At 40.7% G+C, this 17,755-nt stretch overlaps 1 protein-coding gene across 1 annotated transcript; it reads right to left on the bottom strand.

The window, feature by feature from the left end:
- Positions 1-6,584: 6,584 nt before the first annotated feature.
- pdlim1 (PDZ and LIM domain 1 (elfin)) lies at positions 6,585-13,952 on the bottom strand. The gene is made up of 7 exons (XM_034101008.2): positions 13,633-13,952; positions 12,094-12,245; positions 11,541-11,625; positions 10,372-10,556; positions 9,134-9,282; positions 8,815-8,932; positions 6,585-7,223 (listed from the first exon to the last, which is right to left on the bottom strand). The coding sequence occupies exons 1-7, from the start codon at positions 13,723-13,725 to the stop codon at positions 7,037-7,039; spliced, it is 969 nt and encodes a 322-aa protein (XP_033956899.1). The 5' UTR covers positions 13,726-13,952; the 3' UTR covers positions 6,585-7,036.
- Positions 13,953-17,755: the final 3,803 nt, after the last annotated feature.

Raw genomic sequence — 17,755 nt, 5'->3', positions numbered from 1 at the left:
AACTCCAACACCCAGTCATATTAGTGCATTGTAAATAAATATAAAAAATATAACATAGCCTAATCAGATTTGTTTCAAATAATGAGGTCGAAATTCATACAATATCGTTTTTAAAGTAAGTAATATCATTCTTTAAAAGTTGTATCCATCAACGTTGATGAGCTCACACAAATAATGTATCTATCTAAATTAATACATTTACATCTTAATAATAAAAATCCACCTTTTTTGTAGGAAGTTAAACACTTTTAATCAACATAACTTTAATAATAAAATGTATCTGTAAAAAGTTTAGAAATGAATTCAGTTTCTACTGGAATACTCTGTTAAACACCATTAATTAAATGTCCTTTATCCTTATGTTATGTATCGCCTACATAATAAAACACAATGTTCTAGAAGATTGTTGAATTCTATGAAATGGATATAAAATGATGAATGATAAATGATTGATATTTCAGTTATTCTTTAATGTCAATCATGACGAATCGCGTGGTATTAAGTTACTCTTTGAGCGACAAAAAGATGTTTATGGTTATTAAATATACGTTTAGGTACCATAGACGTCTCTAGAGCATGTGGCAACTGAACTGTGAGTTCTTTGTTAAGAAGATGGCGATAATTATGTGGCATACAGTTGTGTAATGTTGTTCACCTACTTATAGATTCCATATGTTTGACGTTACATTAATGCATCGTCTGCTGCTGCTTTTGTAATAAACTGAAATGTTGTTTTCTTTTTAGGAGTGTAAACAGCGCCTCCCAGCGGCTGAGATTTGGCACTGCAGCTCACCCCCAACAACACCATGAGGAGGACACATGCTGCACCGACAAAGCTCTTCTCTAGTTCACATAGTTTGCGTTCTTTTGAAGGGGGTGTTTTTTTATGTAATATTAATGCTGAAGCTACTGACACAAGGGAGAACACTGCTGTGAAATAGTAGTCAAGTAACAACTTTTACATTATAGATTGATTAACATTTTTCACTCTTTATTTTTCTTAGACTACCTTTGCTGCAGCACCTCTTTCCACCCTCTGTCTGAAACCAGAGCCCAGTCTGCTCTGATTGGTTAGCTGGCCGGCTCTGTTGTGATTGGTCCACCGCTTATGTCCCAATCCTTAGCCTTTCATACAATGTGTTGGGTGCTAGCCAGTAGAAGAAGGGGCACCGTAAGCGGGTGAAAAGTTTGGACGATTCTAAGGGCCCATGACTGACAGGGACCCGAACTATTTTAGGACATTAAGAAAAAAATGTTGCCTCGTTCCTCCCCCCCCCCCTTACTTTGGTGTTCGCGGTCAAATTTGACCGGTCCTGTTTTAACTGCTATTACATTAACACAAAAACCATTAATCATCACCAAATGTCATTGAACACCCTTTCAAACATGATAAATATTGTATCAGACTACTGGTATACATGAACAACTGCCGTACACATACAAAGAATTGACACTGAACATGTATTGCGTGTGCCAGGTGTGATTCACATGGGGATTGGGCACATAAGGGGGGGGGGGGCACATCTAGTGTGTGTGTGTGTGTGTGTGTGTGTGTGTGTGTGTGTGTGTGTGTGTGTGTGTGTGTGTGTGTGTGTGTGTGTGTGTGTGTGTGTGTGTGTGTGTGTGTGTGTGGTGTGTGTGTGTGTGTGTGTGTGTGTGTGTGTGTGTGTGTGTGTGTTATCTGATCCAGATGGTCACTAATTCCTTTTCTTTATGGCGGTCATACCTTACACCATGGGTGTTACAAATGACTAAATCATCCAAAATGCAATGAAAGTGGTGATCAGCAATTGTATATGTTCAAATGTCTACTGTGAAGGATATCATAAAGCCTTAATGCAATCGAATCTAAAACCAAAAAGTTATGATTGATAAATCGGTCAGATTTGACCCGAAGACAATAGGAGGGTTAATATGATATCTTTTCATGGGGCCCAAAATCCCTGGCGGCGCCCCTGAGTAGAAGCGTGAGTGTTACATAGTGATGTCACTATGTTGTTGAAGTAAACAAAGGACTATAATTGAGGTGTTTCAGGTAGGGGTTGGGAGATAAACCCCCTCTGTTAGGAACTTTGGGATTTTAGCCTTTGCAGAGAATTTACTTTTCCAAAAACCTATAAAACACAACCTATAACGGAAATGGAAAACCTCAGAAATCATAATAGGAATGCAGTTCGTGAAATTCGCCTGAGGGGCTTAGAGTGTTTTATATGAAGTATACCTGCTATCATCATCTGAACAGGCAGGGCTGTGTTGGTTAGGGTCCAAAGTACTAAAATGAGCCTTGATGATGCATCATGCTCTATATGCACATCTTAAAAGGACCAAATCAAAAATAAAACCTAGTTTATTAGATGGATAATTGTAACTTCTCTAAAGAAGGTGATTAGGCTAATTATATTTTCTTGGGATTGAAAAGCTAGCACATTTCAGAGTTGGCTGCCTTACTCGAACAGTTGATTTCACCAGTCATTTTAATTTAGAGTATTATAAAATTACAATGCTGGAGGTCCACCAGGACATACTTACACATAGTAACTTTACCATTCAGCAAAATTATTGATTGTGTAAAATTGACTCGGTGGCAATGCGGAATTCTTGAAAATATAAGATATGTAATGTATATCCTACTAAACAGTCATCGCAGAACTATTTAATTTTACGCGAGACTTTCAACTAAAAGCCCGCAAAAAAGTATTTATAAATTAGATTGTTTATATAAAGTTAAGTCGATATAGTTATCTTTGATTGCTACATTTTTATTTAACATTCACGTATACTTTAAACATAAATTAGTAAAAAAAAGTACACGTGTCCTTCTTTGAGTCACTAATGAACTCAAGGTGTAACATCGTAAACAGGCTATCAGAAGAAAGGGAAAGCACGGTGCATTAGTTTAGGGGGTGAAAGAGGGCGACGTGCAGCCACAGTCTATTCGTGCTTACAACCTTTAGAAAAGACAAACTGTGTCCATATGACAGCTATTCCACTGTAATTGGCATACACTGCCTTCTAAAGCTGAGGTGAGCGGTACAATGCATTGCCTGTGAAAGGAAACTCCAAAGCACATTAAAAGTGAATTACTTCTTGTGTAAAGTGTGTTCGGGTCATTCCGGTCACGACGCGTGCACCTCTCCAAAGCGCACACGTCTCCAAAGGCGCACTCCATACTTTCTAAAAGGCAGTCACATTGTTGAGGGGTTTCACAAGAGGTGTACATATGGCATCCGGGTTGCAATTAAATGTTTTTAAGATGTTTTTTCTTTCTTGAAGAAGTTTCCCTTTTTCCTTTTCTCTCTCTCCCGGCAGCTCTTTGCCAGGAAGAAGAAGAGGAGGGGGGCAAATTGAATGGCTTGGCTGCTAGTTTGGGATGACAACAATCTGGTCAGCGAGTTGTTGGACTTTGATTGCCCCCCTCAAAACGTCCTTCAAACAAAAAGCTGAAGACGAAAATAAAGCCCCACCTGGTACCTCTGTTTGCTAAAATAATAATAAATAGATTTCGTATTATAAATAAGCAAAGGAGACTGTAAAGTGAAGTGCTAGAGGAAGTATTAACAGGAGCATCAGGCAGGTATCACCTGCTCGGGAGCGTGCTCAGTTTATTGTTAAATATTGTTAAATCACTTTTCGTAGCAAGTCTGCTCCGATATCTGCTATTTCCACAGCAACTGCGCGCTTGTGTTTGCCTACACTTTGCATAACAAGCAGGACACTACAGCACACTGATAAAAAAATCAAGGGGAGACACTGACAACTCCAAACCCACACCTGTCCACGATATCCGAATATGGATTTGGCACAAATGATTATTTGTAAAGTGGTAATATTTAGTTTACTTTAGACTTTTCGTGCCTTTTATAACAGCAAAGCACCATCTCGTATCTCACTGGTATATTTGTCCAGTTTATTGAAAGCATATGGTTATCAGATTGTTCCCAAAACACATATTTAGACAGAAAGTTAAGGAGAGCTTTTTGTTATCCTTTGTTGGCAATTGTAAATCATGTTTGAGCTCTGCCACACTTCCCCTCCCCCCACCGCCACGACTGAAACGTGTCTGCATGTTGTTGACATATAAAAGTAATCTTTAACTTTCTAAAAGTAAAGTTACATTATTAAATCTAATGCGCACCCAAGTTGTGCCAATAGTGGACATGTTTTTGGAGATGTCATAACGCACACATATAGGATCACACTACAGCAGAAATATAGCTTTTATTGTCGTGTCACACGACCAGAGCCTTTGTACTATCACCTCCCGCAACGGGTTTCACCCTCTCGTATACTGTGTGTTTGGGGGGCTCATGCGTAATTGTCTTTATCCAACAACGTGAGCTTTGCGCTCTAACGCAATAAGCAACTGTTTGTCCAAATCTAAAGGAATACAAATGTATTTTTCTTTGATATAGATCCGAGTTTTTATGCAACCAGAGACGAGTGACTTAAAAAAAAAAATGGTGGCAAAAAAAAAGAAAATACAGCAGTTTTAATTGAACGCCAACAAGTCATGTGATATGCGCACACTCCAAAAATATCCAACAGCATTCTCTATTTTAAACAATTATTTTCAAAATAATCGTGAATGTAAAGTTGTTTTTAACCTCCATTTTTAGGTATGGTGAACTTGAAGTTGATTTTGGAAGCTAGTTTTGGCATATTCCAATGGACATTAAGCACCCAGCATGGCATGTGCCAATAACACGAGTGCGTAAAATGTGCCATTTCAAGTATCCATAAAGATAGAGATCCGATAACATCTGCAAAAGCAAACTCACACTTCATGTTAAAAAGTGTTTCTGGAGAGGCATAGAGTGATGAGTTAAATATTTGACAAGAAATCTATTCTTATTCCAAACATGTGGGCAAAAATGGTACGAAAATCATCCAAGTGTATTACTGACAGGATGTTATAACAATTGGAGTATATGGAAGGTTTTCAGGGAGAAGCAGAACATCGGTGATCCGGAATTATCACTGATTTTGAAGTCACACTTTTTGGAAAAAGTAAAATACATTTGGATGTCGCTAACATAAAGTTCTGCTTAACCTGCATGGCACATTATACCACACACATGCACTTGATTGAAAATGACAAAGAATACACAAAGAAATACAGCAGTGTGAAGTCTGAGAGTGGGGGGGAGAAGGTGAAGGACGCGCTGCCTGGAAGCTGATTGGCTCCTGACAGGCGCTGTTGATTCAGGCGTCCTCCGTGCAGAGAGATAAGATAAAGGCCATATAAAATAGCAGAGATGCGCATCTATCCCTCACTGTCAGCTGCACAGCTCCAGTGACCGCTGACTCCAACTCCAGAGAGGATTAACGAGGGCTGCATCCTTATCCAAGCATCACCTGTCAGGTCAGTGCAAATATACCCATCCATCCTAAAAACCTGCACTAGAAAAATACGTTTTCTCATAGATTATTATTTATAAACCTGTTAAAAACTCATGGAAACTATTTTCAGAAGAAGAAACCATCTTAAATTACTTTTTACTTTAGGTTATTTCACTTGTGTTAACCTATCGAACCATATATTATATGATTTTGGTTATGTAAAAGAGTATTCATTATTTCAATTATATTCAACCTCAGGATGTCTCCTAAAGTTCTCTGCGCCTCCACTGATCTGCACACATCCAGAGACGCGGTGACGCGCAGCAGGTTTTCTCCATCTGCAGCCGCGAGCACTGCAGAGGACTCCGGGGAGAGCTTCTCTCGGAAAGCCCAGACTGGCACAGGGGGGGAAGCCTCCTCAGGGAAACATGTGAAACAGAGAAGCAGAGGTGAGCCGCGGGGCCGGCGCAGAGTGAAGGCCAACGACAGAGAGCGCTCCCGGATGCACAACCTGAACTCGGCCCTGGACGCGCTGCGGAGCATCCTGCCCGCGCTGCCGGAGGACGCGAAGCTCACCAAGATCGAGACCCTGCGCTTCGCCCACAACTACATCTGGGCTCTGACCGAGACCCTGCACATGGCCGACCAGCGGGGGTACCTGCAGGGGGGGTCAGGGCTTAGCAGCCCGGCCAGTGTCTCCTCAGCGGAGTGGGACTCACCTGCAGAGTGTGCGACCTCAGCTGAGTGTGACCGGAGAAGCTGTTACCCCCCCTCTCATCACATGAAGTGTAACATTTTATCAAGAGATCCATCCAGTGTGTTCCCGGTCACCTTTTATATCGAATCATTGTGTGGTGAAAATTACCAAAACTCTTGGCAGTGACTCTGAAAACATAAAACTGCATTTCTCTTTATAGTTGAACACTTTTAGGCACGTTTCTCTCCCGCACATAAGTTCAGGGACATCAGAGCAGGTGTTTCCTTTCAGCAACCAAGGGCAAATACAAATACATGAGATCCTAATTGGTCACTCACTCTCAAGCTTCTGCCCAATCAGATCTTACAAAAGCACCTTCACTGAGTTCACAAAACAAACGCATACAAAGATGATCATAAGTGTCCTTTAAGATCATTTCGGTGGTTTCTGGCATGATTTCCGGACCATGTTGCACTTCACATTTTGAAAAGCTCTTTACTAAAGAGCATGAAGCACATTCAATGATTAAGGCAGACAAGACAATTGCTGTAAGATAAACATATTTATTTTGTAATGACATTCAAAAAGGTATTTTGAGCTGTTTTTGCTGCATAAAAGTCTATTTATTTAATAAAATTGTAGAAAACATGTCAAGAAGTGGTTTTTCATTGTTTCCATGATTCAAAAGAACAGACTGAACATGTACAAGGACACATATTATTCAAACGCAGTGGCTGTCATTGGAAAGTTCTTTTCTAGGAAGAGAAGAAATGAACACCATTATTTCATATTGATTTTCCTTTTGCCAAAGTCAATGTGCAAATCAACCTTTCTAAAGATGTCGTTTTTTCTCGTCGTGCCTACCAGGGACTGCTCTCAAACATAATGCGAGACACCAATTTAAAGTTTTCCGAGTAGCATGAGCTGCTAAATGCTGTAATGTCTGGGATTATGTCATGCTGTCGGAGTGGAGTGTCGTCCGAGGCGGAGCTCAGCGCTCTACTTGGGGAACACGGTGACCACGTCGTAGCCCTCTGGAGGAGTCACCCGCTCACGTGCGTGCTTCTCGCAATAAATCAGGTCCTCCACAAAGAAATGTCCCTTCTGTTTGAGGTTGACGTCGCAGTCTGTGCAGGTGTAGCACTCGGGGTGAAGGAACTTGTCCCTCAGCTTCACCACCAGCCCCCTGAAAGAGAGGGAAAGATCACATTTCACTTGATGAACACAGTTCTTAACTTCATCCAGACAATTATCCATGAACTGGATTTCAAATATTTGGATTAGCTTTCCATGTTATGTGCACTGTGAAGTGTAAGGAGCAAGCCTACACGGGTAAAGGTGTTTGGACAGTAGAACATTACATCGATATATGACTGCTACTAAATTGTATTCCAAAATAATTGGCATCAATCGGATTCTTATCGACTTCAGACACAAGGTTTCCACCGACATACACCTATACATGACATGCTTTGGTGTTGTTATGCCTCTATGACACACAGGCAGTAGAGAGAGGAAACAAAGAGAGACAGACACACACCTCAAGCCATTATGTTTCTGATATACTGCTAACTATGCCAGGAAATGGTGTGAAGTCAGAATCTAAATAATACTAACCTGAACCAAGGCGGATAATATTGTTATTGCTACTACACATGCAATTCATGCAAACATTCAAGATTGTAGAAATGAGGAGTTACATTTTTAAAGTTTAAAATGGAGGTCTGATATCATTGAAAAACACAAAAAAGCACTATATTAATTCTCACAAGAAAATAGATACAAAACTTAGACTTCAAAAACAACACACCATTGAAATGATGTTAAAAGCACAAAGGGTTTGTAAGAGTGTCTGGGCACATCCAGCAGTAAGTGGACCTGAAACGGCTCGATGAGTAAACGCAACATTCACAGCTCAACCAGTCTGGTCCTGCCTTTGTCAAAGTATCCGCCCGAATGCTTTTTAGGATCTCAAACCTGCTTTGCTGGTTTTTTAATAAAAAAGGGTTCCAATCCCAAAAAACCTTTCAAACACAGAACAATTAAAAGAGAAGAGAAACCCCCCACCACACACTAGTGGATCAGTACAAGTTGATCGACGATTATATTTGAATGAGTCTATAGATTGTTTAGCTTTTTAGGAAACCCTACATGTGCCTTTAAAAAGGATATTACATCTCAAACAGGAACTCAAAGTAGGTTGAAAAAGTAGAATAGAATGTAGTTGAATGGAAATAAACTATTTCAAGGCGACAGCTGCCACAACACTTTGGTATTGGTATTAACTGAATTCAGCCACAAGGGGGAGACAAACTGCAGAATGTGGAGGATGAAACCCTCTTTAATGGCCACACAGCCCACACAGTGAAACGTGACCTCTGCATTTAACCCAGCCTAGTACTAGGAGCAGTGGGCAGCACCCGGGGAGCAATGGGGAGTGGGGGGTCATCCGGTGCCTTGCTCAAGGGCACCACGGCAGGGCCCAGGAGGTGAACTGGGACCTCTCCAAGTATCAGTCCTGGCGACCTTATGGCTCCCAGCCCAAGCCCCTACTGACTGAGCACACTCCAGCAGAGACAACAACCTTTTCTGTTGCGTCACAACATTGTGACAATGTGGACATTTTAAGTGTAAAAACACTACGCAAGATTAACAGCAGGCGTCATTGAAAGTAGCGTCTAGAGATTAGATTCCGATCAAGCCATAAACACTGCTCTACTTCCTCAGTGAAGCAAAACAAACTGTGAAACATTACTGAGGAATCAGAAGGTACTTACACAATCCCGGATCCACATTTGTCACAGGAGGGTAACTTGTCCGTGTTCCCCACCGAGGATCCCATCTTTGTTGCGGGTGCTTTCACACTCCTGAACCCGGATGGTTTATCAGGGTCACCTACACACACACACCCACACACACACACGATCAATCCTTCAGGTCTCACTGGTTCCACAGGAATCTAGCATACTTCTTTTTTTGGGGGATTTTGTCCTTTTAAAAACACCCAAGAAATAGTAAAAAGGAAAGTGAAACATTGTAAAGGGGAATTGCTGGACTGCTCTTTGAGGAAGCTGTGAGGAATAACCTGACGTGTACCTGTCTCGAGGATCTCCTGAAGCACTTTGAATGACGCAGACTGTCGGGGGGGCTCGTCAGACTCCTGGTTCTCCTGCAGCATCTTGTACACTTCAGAGTCTGCGACTACAGGGGGCATCTTGCCCGCCTGCGAAGGATCTGAAGCAGCTCTGCAAAGCAAGAGTACAATTCAATCTGTCTGCAGAGGTCCAAACCGTTGTACATGTACACCATAGGACTTACAAAAGAATTAGAACATTTAAGTAAGTACCCAAGAGAGTGGAGATCTTACACTGTCAAACCTGGTTCTTCCTAGTTATTGTGGCATTGTTTGTCTTCTCGTGGTCTTAACGTGGCGTTTAGTGACAAATAGTCAAATTGAGTGATTACCTCATTTTGACTAGAACTTGTAAAAACATGTTGCACCCAGCCTATCCAGGAGCCGGCCTTAATCTGTCAAACTCATCTAATCAGAAAGCAATACTAATCACCTCATAGCAGCAGTCAGAAGCAGACAATAGAATGATTGATCTTTGAATGCATTGTTATTCTTTGAACAGCTTTAATGTTAAAGATGAACCTGTTGTTCGATGGAAGATGAATCACACCTCAGTCAGAGGCGTGTGACTGAGCTGAAGCACGAGGGCAGCCTTTAGGGCATGAGCACGCTGTTAGACTTTGACCTGCAAACAACGCACTGCTGTGTACGGGGCAGCAGCAACGCTATTCAAGAGGCCCAATCAATGTATCGTCTCAAGAGTACCCTTTATTTTAGATGCATTTCATTTGCTATATCTCGCGTGAGCTTGGCCTTCATACGAGGAACTGAAGCACTTTCTCTTGCCGAAGCATCTCATTGACTGCAGAACAGGACAGCTTCTGGTCCACGCTGCCTCTGCTTCTCCAAACAAGAGGCGTGCCAACCCTCATCTCTTGTAGGTCAGACTATACATAAAACAACGCAGCTCCAAAACACCAGAACATCCTTCTGGATCCAGTCTCCATTAGGACCACTTGATACAAAGCGGTGTCTCAGGATACTGTTACAGCCCGTTTCTGTTTTGTCAAAAGGTCAAATCATATTTCCACCTAGTGGAGACCTCTGAAGTCCATGGAATTTGCAAGACTACAATTCCCACAGAGCCAGCCTTTTAAGACGCGTATATGGGCATGCTGTGTGGCAACAGCTACGAGACACAGTTCTAATTACGCTCAAATATAACAGTAACAGACCATCTATGTTTTCTATTTGGTTTTACTTGTGGCTGAGCTCATTGGCTGTCACGATGGTTTTAACTTCGTCCACGGCCTCGTTGAAGTCCTTGATGTTCTCCGAGGAGTATAGACCGGAGGGGCTGTTGTACTGGTTGGTCACCACTGTGGGGCCGAAACCGCTGAAGGGCAGAGCGCTCCTGTTGTGGGTGGAGCCTATGTGTTTCACCTCCTGTGGAAGAAATGGAAAATGGTACTGTTCAAGCTTTTTGTGAGTAACCAAGCATCGAAGTAGTGAGCGCAGATATTTGTGACATCACTCAGTTTGAAACATGCAACACTCGCGGTGCAGCTCGATGCGACGGTGGTCCCTACATGTAGAAACATGCAGATGACTTCCTGTTACGACATATTACTCAATATCTGAAAACACCCAACCTCCGGTGTTTTCAACAATGAATACAAATGTTTTGCATCTGCACATTTAAAAAATGAAACTGTTCAGCTGAAAACGTTTTGCGTCTTGAACTGCTGCTTCCAGTTTGACTCAGTCACGCATCATTTAGCAGGATAATGTCGACTGGGGATTTGGCCTTAATTATAGCCAATGCTTTTTAAAAGGCAATTACGTCATGACACTGGCTTCCCATGAAGGTGGCGCATGTAGCTCATGCTTCTCAGTGGGAACACGGAAATGCCTCCACAAATAGCTCATGCTTCAAGCATCTGACAATGAAATAGCAGAATATTCCAGAGCCTGAAACTAGCATTGACCAATAGCCCTAAATGTAAGAAGCATTGGTTTAAAGTACTAAAACAGTGAAGTGACAGACTCCAAACAAGCTTTCCAAACATGTGGAGTGAGAAAAAACATCTGTGACCTGTGACACACACACACACACACACACACACACACACACACGGCCGACATTAATTCACACTTTGGCTGCAACTTTCCACTCAGTGGGCAGGAACTGAGGCTTGCGTCAGAGTTGGCAGATAAACTACCGTCTCCTAGGAAACCTCCTGTTGGGAAGTAAACAATGACTTCATCACTGGTAGTATAAAAGAAAAGAAAAGCAGCCCACAAGATTCTGTGGGCGCGGTGGGAAATGAACGTGCAGGCTTCCAGAAACTCTATGGCTACCTGGAGAGATTCCAGTTACCGGCTGAGTTAAAGAGGATTCTGTCTGATGTTGAGATGCTGGACACACACCTTTGGCTCTGCTGACAGATTCATCTTGTACGGATGTGATCTCCCTTCCTCAGATGAAAGCGGGGACCACAATTTAGTTTCTGACCTGCAGAAAAGAGGAAGGACAAGATCACAACATTATCTTACTAGCTTTAAATGCAACAACTTATCTTGCGTTACCTGTGTAGCGCCACAGAGGCATACCATGCCTGTGTATTTCAATGCACCAGACCCTTTGCATGTTTATCATTTAGCTCCGGCAGCTCACCCAACCCTGCATTCAACACATTCCCTCTTAATTTCAACAAACACATTTGTTTCAACCTGCCCATTACGACACCTCTGCTACTTGAACTCATGGTATGATGTCATGCAGTGACACAGCGCAGATTTACAACACGGCTTAGCAGACACACACTTCCCAAACTCGAGTGCAACAAAAGAGAGACTTAAGCAGGATGAATAACCATCACGTCACTCCCTGAACACCTGGATGGCAGCGGTCTCGTATTACTCAGGGGTTTTCAGGCCCGCGGCGATGCAGAGCAGACTGGCACATGTAGCTACGGCCCACCTGTCTACAGAGAGCACCATCTCCTCGATGCACCCCTTGATCTTGTTCTGCGCCGCCAAGTGAGTCATGGGCTCAGTTGGTTCTCCGTCGATCGCCAGGATCATGTCTCCAATACACAGGTTGGCCTGGGCAGCTTTACTCCCTGGGGTGACCTACAACACAGGAGACATGATTAATGATAGGAAAACACAACTCTGTATGGGCTGTATGGGAGCTGGCATACTTACCCTGAACTGCAACAATAACTCAAATGATAGGTCAACACAAAAATAATAGCACCAACTTTTTTGACAATTGACACGTAAAATGCTGTTTTTAGCCACTTAATATGGAGATGTTCTGCTTTTCAATGTTTTATATCATACGACATGTAAAGATATCAACTTAGATTTGGAGAAAACAGGATGGAAATGTCTTCATTTATTGATGTTTTATAGAGCCGGCGATAATATTTCGGCAAAAATAAAATGTGTAAACTAATTGATAATGAAAATCATGGTTGGCTACAACCCTATGTGATGATTCGAGATTGTACTTTTATTTTATAAAGAAATATATAGAAATAACACCACTTAAGCAATACATATTTTGAATCATTAATAGGTGTAAACCACACCTTTGATTCACTGTACAGTCAGATATAACTTTATAGTCTGAAATCTTGTTTTTTGATATACTTTATTAATCCCCGTGGGGAAATTTTCTAGTCACACATCTCATTATTTACAGTAAACACAGTAGACACTCGCAGAGGTGTTTCAGATAGAAAACAGCATGAAGCAGAGGGAGATTCCAGCTCAGTCCAGGAATTCCTAATCACTTTTCCATGGGTGGAGTGTAGCGACCACGGTAACAACATTTACAACAGGAACAGCAGCCGACACTCAGGCGAAGTACACAGAGGAGGCTCATACTCTGAGCCATTACTGACAAAGGACTGTATGATGTATTGTGTAATAAAGATTTGCATTAAGTTCTGTTGTGAAATAACAATGGGTTGAAAAAGCTCGAAGAGGCGTTCAGGGACACTCAGGGATGTCAAAAATAACATTCTTTCACCAACATAATGCTTTTACATTGAAATTATGACTTTTAAAAGAATTATGACAGCTGAAAGTTATTAGAAAGTCTGCAGACACTACAAAAGAAAATACCGGTAACGGTATACTTACACTACAGTGTTGTGTAACTTGTAGCATTTAAGTTTACAGTTAAGTAACGAAAAAAGATATCTCAAATAACATTGTAACTGAAATAGGGAAATAATGCTACAACAAGTGCTCGAATTAAAACGCTGCAAAGTCATTAATGTCAGTAGCTGAAAGTACAACATGCAGACACTAACAATAATTCACGTTAGCTACATGTGTGACATTAGTTTATTCTCTATGAAGTAACGTTAGCCTTTTGTTAACACCAGCTAACTTTAAATAGCAGTGTGTCCTCGAGAGGACACAGCGCGAGGTGAGACCTTTTGTCGGCACAAACCCAGGTGTGGTTACATTGAGTTATGAAGGAGCAGCTAACAGTAACACTTACCCGGGAAATAGTCAGGGGCTGCTCGAAGTCCTTACCGCCAACCAGCCTAAAGCCCCAGGGTCCAGGCCCCTTCACGACTACCCGGAGAGGCATACCGTTAATTTAAGTTTTAAACCGAGTCGTTACGGTGTTTAAAGCTATGCCTCAGACCACCAGTTCACTTCCTACAGCATATGACATGTGCAATGATCGATAGGCAGAGTTAGAGCCGCAGCATCAGAGGAGGTGGACCCTCAGGTTACAGTCCGACGAGTAGATTTTGAAGTTTCCACGCTGATAAGTGAGAGTACACAGATCGTGTATTTTGAAAATGGATCACTCCAGATTGTCTATGGGGAACTGACCAGACTTTCAGGGAAGTCAGGTGATTTTGTCCTAGTGGGAGAAAGAGCCCCAAGAACAGCAGCAATCTTTATATAACCATCCATTTGTCTTAAAAGACTACATCTAGCAATTAAGTAATCCTTATAATATGTACCCATGGCCAAAAACTATAAAAAAAAAACCTCATAAATGAGTTGCACTGGGTGTTAATGTTCCCATAAGACAATACACTTGGGCACTGTTTGTTTTTTGGAGTCAGTCCCACATACAAATGACTGCTGCTGTACATATTTAATTGAGTGTTAATCTTCAGGACTGCATCTAAAATAGTGTCCAATAAACCAAAAACACACTCCTGTTTGAGTAACATTAGCTAAAAAACTGCAGTGCCCAGCTGAAATAAGGTATGTTGGTAGTTTAAAAATAAATAAAAACGTAACAATACATTTTGAAGTTAAACATCGAAGAGTGGAGAGCAAAGCCATAAAGTGAGACAAACTGCATTGTTGGTTTTGGTCTATTCTTGGCATCTATTTACAACAAGAAAATAGGTTAAAGTCTGACTTATCCCTAAAATTAAGAATAAAATGTTCTTCACACACACAATCAAAAATGCCTCAGACCTTTGTTTTTGTTCTGTCCTGATAAAATAAAAAACAGGAGAGAAAATGTTATCTTCCAACCAGCAAATTGCACAATAATTCAGCAATCATTTGATACATGGTAACGTAAATAAACGTAAAAACGTAAATACATGTTTTAAGTTCTTATATGACCATCACTTCAATAATATCTTAATGGAGCTTAAATAAATATTCACCACCAAAACGGCCATTTGGGAGCTGTGTTTTCAAAGCTTAAATGCATGTATTTGAAAATAAGTGTTCAAATGACTTAAATTGTACTGAACAACGTATATAACTTTGTAAACATATGTGTTGATTACGTTTTTTTTTCTGTTGTTGATTGCGTCCCCGATATACTTAAATGTATTATTTAAGTATTTTCATTTCATTTGTTATTCCTTCTCCTTGAAACAATGCGAGAAAAACAACATGTTTCTTCACAAATTAAAAGTAACACAGGGCGAGTACACACACTTTGGTTTGAATACTTACTTTAAGTGCTTTGAAAATATGCCATTTTATGTTATACTTTTCACCTCAATGAAAATAAACTAAAATCGGAGCAGAGTGATCCCTCTTCATGATTTTCTCCTCTCAGATGAGCTCCTGTGTTTGTTTTAGGGATGTCGGCCTGCCGGCACGTCACCGTGTTTATATGCAAGCTTACCATTTATGGTAGAGCTAAATCCCAGGATGTGGAATGTGCCGCTCCCAAAACTTGAATTCCTGCCAGAGGATCTCTGTTGAAAGTGGAGAGAAAAAGCCCTGACCGAATGAAACACGTCCTCTCTTGTGGGCTGTACTTGCACCTTTAACAGGCCTTAGGGCAGCCACTGCAGACTGTAGGGCTTTAAAGTGAAGCACTTAACAATGCATAAGATCAAGTCAAAAGAAAAGTATTTTTGTTATGGCAGTAAGTTGACACAGCTGTCAACATCAACAAACTAATGGGATGTTACCCATCTGACAAAAATAAAAATGCCATAAGTATTTATGTACTGACAATGCAGAAGGAATCCTAACATCTATTACAAGCTTATTTCGCCCTTGAACAAAAGAACATTACAGCTCCACCTTAAGCTCACATGAATGTGCGTCTGCTCATTGCACAGCCACAGAGAATGTGTCTTTACTGTACATGCTCATACACTTTTATACTGCTGCATGACTTAACACCATAAGCATATATGCTAAAAGAACTTTAAATGTACCTCTGATATCATTCAGATATTTCTGGAAATCAAAACAGGCAACACACAAAATGGTTTAAACGGTTTATTAAATATTGCATAATACCGAAGTCACAGCAGTGTATAGTTTATTTTAATATTGTCAATGTAACAATGTAACAGCACTGCAAAATGAAGCAAACAAACCAAACCTGTTGCAGGTTGTGCGTCTCAAACTAGTCCATTCTTATGATTATTAATCATTACGTTTAAAGCATTGTGTCACACTTTTAGGTACTTGCAAGTTCTTAGCAAAATGTTCTCCCATCACAGAGACTATAGGACTAATGGGGAAACCATGGTTACATTAAATATGTCATGAATACATTTCAGTGATACTCCCACAGGAATTAATGAAAATGAGGCACAATTTCGCATCTAACATAAGGCATTATGATCGTCACAAATGGCAGCGTAATGTTCATATGCGTCAAACTTCCTGTGCTCGGTAATGCTCCACTCTGTGCTTTAGCAAAAAAATCCTTCAGGTAAATAAACTGCTGCAAGTGACAGCAGTCCTTTTTTATTTTACATATTTACAATCCTTTGTGTGCCATGCTGCCTAATAGTCTTCATTTTTACATATGTATGCATTGCGCCACATTAATATATTCATACATTCATACATCCTGTGAGGTTTTCTGGAGCACGAGACAATCTAGAGTGAGTTGTGTTGTGACTAAATGTATATCAATCCATCAGATAGTTTGTTTCTTTAACACATTCATGCTGGGCCGGAGTTACACAGGAACAAGAATGTTTAGCCGGCAGTGGAGGGAAATACATGCTTTGTGGTGTAACAAAATACCTGAATATTATATCAGTGCTATACAGGCAAACCCATAATGCAGCGTATTATCTTGAGAAAACATTCCTTTGCTATTGTTGGCAAAATTGTCAGTGGTGACAGGAAGAAACTCCTTAATTTGTCTCAACAGCAAACACTGATTGCTGCTAGATTTTGTTAAATTAATGCACTTTGTCAATTGTTAAACTTCATGTATCACTTATGGTAGCCACAAACAGCTTCAAACCATGTTCCAGGTCAATGTTTATAATTGCTGCACAGCTGTAGCCAAAACATAATAACAAACAAAACAAAGATATAGTAAACATACACTTTTAGATTTAGTGAGAGCTACTGTTTTATCTTTCAGAACTTCACATTACACTAAAAATAAAAAGGAAGGCCTTCTGATAGTCTGGCACTGTTTGATTAGACATGTGTGTATTGGGGAAATGATCCAACTTCAGTCTAAAACTGTCTTTAAAGGGACAGTTCACTCAAAAATAAAAAATACATGTTATCTCCCTTAACTGTAATGCTATTCATCATTTCAAATGTAGAGTTTGTGAGATACGGAGTGTTGCAGATTTCGACCGTAAAGATGTCTGCCTTCTCCCTAAATAACGGAACTAGACGGCACTCTAGTGGTGCTCAAAGTCCCAGAAAAAAAAAATAGAAAACATCCGACGGAATGTCTCTTTACAGAAATCCTATCTTGGCTACTCAAGATTATCCACAGTCCTTATTTGGAGCAGTTTCATGAAGGAACTACTTTCTTTCTACCAAACTACACCCAATAACTGTGTCGCCACGCAGAAGGAAGCAGGAAGCTAGCCTGAAAAGTAAACATAATGGCATCTTCTTTGGCTAAGCTATAAAGTTAGCTAGTTTGGATGAGAGATGAATCGTGAATCGTCCATTAATAGATGCAGGCGTAGTGATAATATAGAAAGAAAATAGTTCCTACATAAAACTACATGGTCTTTGGATTATCTTGAGTAACCGGGTCCAGCTTTTTGGAAAGATACCTTGCTTTTGAGTTTTTGGGCACTTTTAGCACCACAAGCGTGCGCTCTCTCTCTCTCTCTCTCTCTCTCTCTCTCTCCTCATCTATCTCGCTCTCCTCTCTTCTTATCTCTCTCTCTCTCTCTCTCTCT

The sequence above is a fragment of the Pseudochaenichthys georgianus genome, chromosome 15 (genome assembly GCF_902827115.2).
Source record: "Pseudochaenichthys georgianus chromosome 15, fPseGeo1.2, whole genome shotgun sequence".
In the NCBI taxonomy this organism is placed as follows: domain Eukaryota; kingdom Metazoa; phylum Chordata; class Actinopteri; order Perciformes; family Channichthyidae; genus Pseudochaenichthys; species Pseudochaenichthys georgianus.
Note: the sequence above shows the minus strand (reverse complement) of the source record. Positions and strands in the feature narration are given on the sequence as shown.